We start from the raw sequence: 5093 nt of genomic DNA on the forward strand, positions 1-5093 counted from the left end.
AGTTAAGGTTAGGGCTGGGTAGGGGTTAATGTTGTCATTGCTGGGATTAGGGTTTTCCCCATGGGTTTCATCCGTAGTCTACAAACATGATTATCTGAACTATTGTCTTTTGCCATGTGATGGACTGACGTCACATTCAGCTCGCTCCCTGCTCCGCTTTGTGATTCCTGGGATCGGCTCCAGGCTCACCCTGACATTGGGCTGGAAAAGTGTTTATGGAATCTAGAAGAATAGATCACGCTGCAGTAATACAATTACAAGGACATCAAGGAAAAAAAAACACCACGGTACAGGAAAAGAGCACAATGTTTTGATTTCTATCTTTATTTAAAATACAAAATGAGAATAGAGTAGGGTAAGATTCATAATAATAAAGCCAACAACTCCAATTTTATAACCAAATGTGAATTTCAGCAAAAATAGTCTACAGCAACAAGTGCATAAAGCATCTGCATTTCCAGCCTTTTCAATTTCACGCATTTTCAAAAATATAGTAATTCTTACTTAAGGAAAATGAATGAAATATATTTCCCCCGCTGCCACTCTATGGTCAAAGGCTCTCATCTCAAAATGAATGTTTAACTTTTCTTTGCCCCCAACACATCCATAAAAAGCATTTTTGCTCTTCTAAATTCGCTTCATCCTCTTCTTTCCTGGACATTGATGATGTGATGAACTCCTCACAACAATCCAGTATTCAGAAGTAAATCTTTAACATAAAACATAATACATATATTGCTAAACATCGATAAACATTGATTCAAAATGTTATTAGTTTTGAGGAGCTTTTGTAGCATGTACTTAACTTGCTGGAAATAATTTATATTTTACATTGTATTTTGAACTATATACTGATTTTATAAAAATATATGCAACTTTTTTTTAATTATGTTTTTAAAGACCTTGAATTAACAGTAGCATAGTTGTCATCATTAAAATAGCAGAACACGAATAAGAGTGTTATCCATCCTGTTTCTTCACAACAAAAATGATTATAATTTTTAATGTTATAAATTGCTAGTTGACTTTCCTACCCCAATAATAAAATCAGTACAGCTTTAGTTTAGCTATTTTATCACTCTTTTTTCTTTAATAAGAGAACAGACATAATGAAGACGATAGGCAATATCTGGAAACCGCACTGCAGCCCTATCCACTCCATCTCACAGCTCATAAGCATCGTCCACGGTCTTGTAACGGTCCATGATTTTTAGCACATCTTCCAGGATGGAGGGTCCTAGGTCTATATCAAGGCCAAGAAGCGAGTCCGAGCCGACTAAACCTGGCGACTCGCTACACTCGCTATGCAGATCTTCATTGCTCAGCCCAGCATCAGAGTCTAGGCTGAGTCCACGATGGGGATCCGATGGGAGGCAACCATCAGGCATAGAATCCTCAGAAGAAGCCTCCGAGAAGGATTCTGAGGATGGTACTAGATGCCGGAAAGCAGGGTTGGCGACAGAGTAGCTGAAGTCATGACAGAAATCTCCATAGCAGCCCCCTCGATGACCATGCTCATCGCTGACGGACATCGAGCGCTGTTGTTGCTGCAACTGCTTTTGCAGAGTATGGGGTAGAGTCTCCTCTAAGTGTAGGCGGGGCGGTTTTGGCGGGGCTTGTTCAGGGGCCATAAAAACTGGCATGGAAAAGGTGCTCTTCAGAATGGGCATGTTGGGGTGAGAATGGCAGTGAGGGTACTGCAGACCCTTTGCTTCTACATGGAAGGTCTCTTCCACCTGGCAGTCGCCCTCGGACCGGTTCTGCAATGGCAGTATGTCTAGCTTGCCTTGCAAGAACCCCACATCCCCAAACATATCTCCCTCACCTTCACGACCTACATGGGCACTGTGTCGTAAATCACCCAGCGGGGGGCTAATCATGTCACTGGAAAGGACATCTCGCAACTTCAGCTTCTTGCCCCGTTTTGGAGTGGAAGTCTTCAGGTACATGGGCATCTTGGCTGGCATTTTGTTACCCAGAATTCAGTGATGAAGCTAATGGCGTCTAAAGGGGTTCTTTGCTTTAGGGAGGGGCTTAAGAGGAACGTAGGGTTAAGCCAATCATCGGTCTGGCTTTAAGCTCCTCCCTCATAAAAACAAAGACAGGGGAATGAAAGGAGAATAACACTGATAGACTATGTGTTCGTTTCCTTTAAAATATGTTACCAGCAATTAATTTTTTTTGGCATCAGATTGTCAGGGATTTTCTTGAGAACACCATGGCCTTCAGAAGCAATCTTCTTCATGAAGTGATTAGTCTGCTCCTAACCAATAGAAAAAAGGCTTCTTAGGTATGGCCACTGTAGGAATTAGTGTATGCAGCACTCCTTGACTGAAGGTGGTGATCGAGGCAACTCAGCGTCAATGTCAGAAAACTCCTTACAGAGCCCTGCAGGAAGAATAATGGAAAAAATGATACAAAAAAAATTAATAAAAATCAGGTTAGATTAAGTCTCCTGGAATATTCCGCTACTCTACACTTTTCATCAGCGGTTCATCACGCATTATAAATGCCCACCAGCAAAATGTCCAATCTTATATGTAATCATTTAAAAAAGTAGGAAAATTGCAAGAAAGTGCTAATGCAAATTCCCTGCTTCCTTCTTTCGCAGAAGGAATGTTCTATGAAAGGATGTTTGCCATGAATCTAAAGAGTGGCCTTTATTAAGTTATGACTTAAAAGTCAATAATTCGCTTTAATATCATGATCCGATACCGCTTCCAAATAGCTGGAGGCTGGAGATAACAGCACAATGACTGTCCGCTTCCTGATTATAATGGACTGTGGTTTAAAATTAGGGAGACATCCTCTGCCTGTAATTTGACATTTTTACCACTTATTCATATTCAAAAAATAATAAAGACTTCCCTTATGTATGGCCACATGCATTTTCAAAACTGATAGTTCTCCGTCTTATTCTACACTATAGCATTAAAGCTTCTGTGCCGTTTCTTCCCTGCAAAAATGGTTTGAGTGCGTGACAACTTCACATTTCCAGAAAATGTGAGATTTAAAAAAAAAAAAAAAAAAAAAAAACTGAATTTTGAAACCTTAGTAACCCAATTTGACTTGATTTTTTATTGTTATTTAATTTTGCGTCATATGTTTTATCCCAAAAATGTGAATTCTCTGTATAGTATCCTAAAAAAAAAAAAAAAAAATAGGGGGGTGTTTTTGCACTTTCACAGAAATTAAGTTAAGAGGAGGTTAATTTCTCTATATCTTCTCATCACACTCCAGTCTTCCCTTTTGGCTCTGATGTCCGAACACACTCTTCATGTAGACTTAAAACAAAGGACCGTAATAGTCCTCGCGCCGGATACGGCCCTAATCCTCCCTCACTCCCTGCCCATTGAAAGGCGCCGCTCTTACTCACCCAGGACCTATTTATGGAAATAGACTGACGTACCAATGGCGTCACTTAGAACATTAAATTAGACTCTTACTTTCAACATTTTTTAGCTTCACAGATATTTATCCCTATACATCATAAACCATAATATAACTTTAGTAGACTAGTTAACATGTATTAATATTAAATTATAAAAAAACTCTTTTGAAAGCACACAAGACGACCTGAGCTGTTCTGTCAGCCATAAAAACGTGTAGAAACTGTACATCATTACATTTTTATTTTCAAATTATGTTTACTTAAGACGTATATTTCACTTCCTATTTGTGATGTTGTGTTAATGAGCTTTATAATAAAAAAATCTGGATGCTGACCATAGCCTTACTGAGGCTTGAACTTGTGTGTCCCTTGATTTTGCAAGAAATCCCTTATGTAAGAGTTAAACTGAGATCATCCTGAACACAATCATTCCTAAAAACACAAAAACTAATCCATCGACACACCAATGTAACCTACTTTCAAGCAACGTACACATCTCTGTGTTTATAAGTTTAAACACATTTCATATTATGCGCTACCCAAGCAATGTATATCCAATGTGTTCGTCTAGTTTAATTACACTGCTGTATAAGAGTTAATATAAGAGTACAATTAGCTAGGTAATGTTCTCCACACAATTAAAAATTCGAACCGATTATTGATTTTTACACCTTCCTTTTTCATATGCCCACTCAAACACATTCAGTGTGTGACTGTACAAATTATACATTTAATTTCCCCTTTTAAACAGTGGTCAACCAATCGTAGCACCATAAGGCGCAATATTTAAAAGCGGATTAAGCAGCAATGAAACAACTTGCGCACAATAAAAGGCTTATGATGTTCGAAAAACCAAAAACTTCATAGCTAGCTACTTACCTTTATTGTACAATAGAGAACTATGGTCTTTTAAGGAATTAGCGCGAGACGGTGCGCTCCTTGTGCACGCAGTGCGCTCCAGACATTTGCTAGTAATAGTAAAGTAAACCTCTTAGGAGCCGATGAGACGCTCGACTGAAACCGGAGAGGAGGCGGCGTGATGGTCCTGGATGGAAGTAGGGGAGGGTGCAAAAAAAGTCACAGACGTTTCTCAGATCACCACTTGTTATTGTGCTGTATTTTTATTTCTTACTGAGGTGTCTACAAAAATCAAGATATAAATGATTTTGTTTCTATCAAGTACGTCACACAACAATTGTTAAATTAACGTTAATTACTACGCTTCAACTCTTTTTTGAACCACGAGAGCCATTTCTTTCAATTTCTTATGCTAATTGTTGCAGAAAGTATCCGTAGTCCTAATAGTTTAATACAGACAGAGGTTAATAATTATGACTATCCACCAAAAATACTGTTTAAAAATTACGCCTCCATCTCTGGAAAATCTCATCGCGTAATTTTATTTCGTTAATAGAAAATGGCGTGTGCGGTTGTTTAAGTCTCATTACCTCACGAAAAACGCAATAACTTTCGTGCATTTTACGATTATGCTGCCTGTAAAAACGACAAAAACAAGAAAGGCGTAGTCACTGTCAAGAGGATGCTAAAGACATTTTCACGTCGGCCAGAACAAATGGGCAACTCCCTGTGGCAATTAATCTAATTAGAGACTGCTTGCTCGTGGCTTGGTAAATCACTTCACTCTTCTGCTTGGTTGATATAACAGCTTCTAACAAGTCTGCTTAACAAGCAAGCTGCCTTC

At 38.8% G+C, this 5093-nt stretch overlaps 1 protein-coding gene across 1 annotated transcript; it reads right to left on the minus strand.

Moving 5' to 3' along the window:
• Nucleotides 1–306: 306 nt before the first annotated feature.
• zgc:154093 (uncharacterized protein LOC777623 homolog) lies at nt 307–4974 on the minus strand. The gene is made up of 3 exons (XM_048981265.1): nt 4840–4974; nt 4271–4436; nt 307–2388 (listed from the first exon to the last, which is right to left on the minus strand). The coding sequence occupies exon 3, from the start codon at nt 1965–1967 to the stop codon at nt 1164–1166; it is 804 nt and encodes a 267-aa protein (XP_048837222.1). The 5' UTR covers nt 1968–2388; nt 4271–4436; nt 4840–4974; the 3' UTR covers nt 307–1163.
• Nucleotides 4975–5093: the final 119 nt, after the last annotated feature.

This window comes from Brienomyrus brachyistius, chromosome 17 (assembly GCF_023856365.1).
Source record: "Brienomyrus brachyistius isolate T26 chromosome 17, BBRACH_0.4, whole genome shotgun sequence".
Taxonomy (NCBI): Eukaryota; Metazoa; Chordata; class Actinopteri; order Osteoglossiformes; family Mormyridae; genus Brienomyrus; species Brienomyrus brachyistius.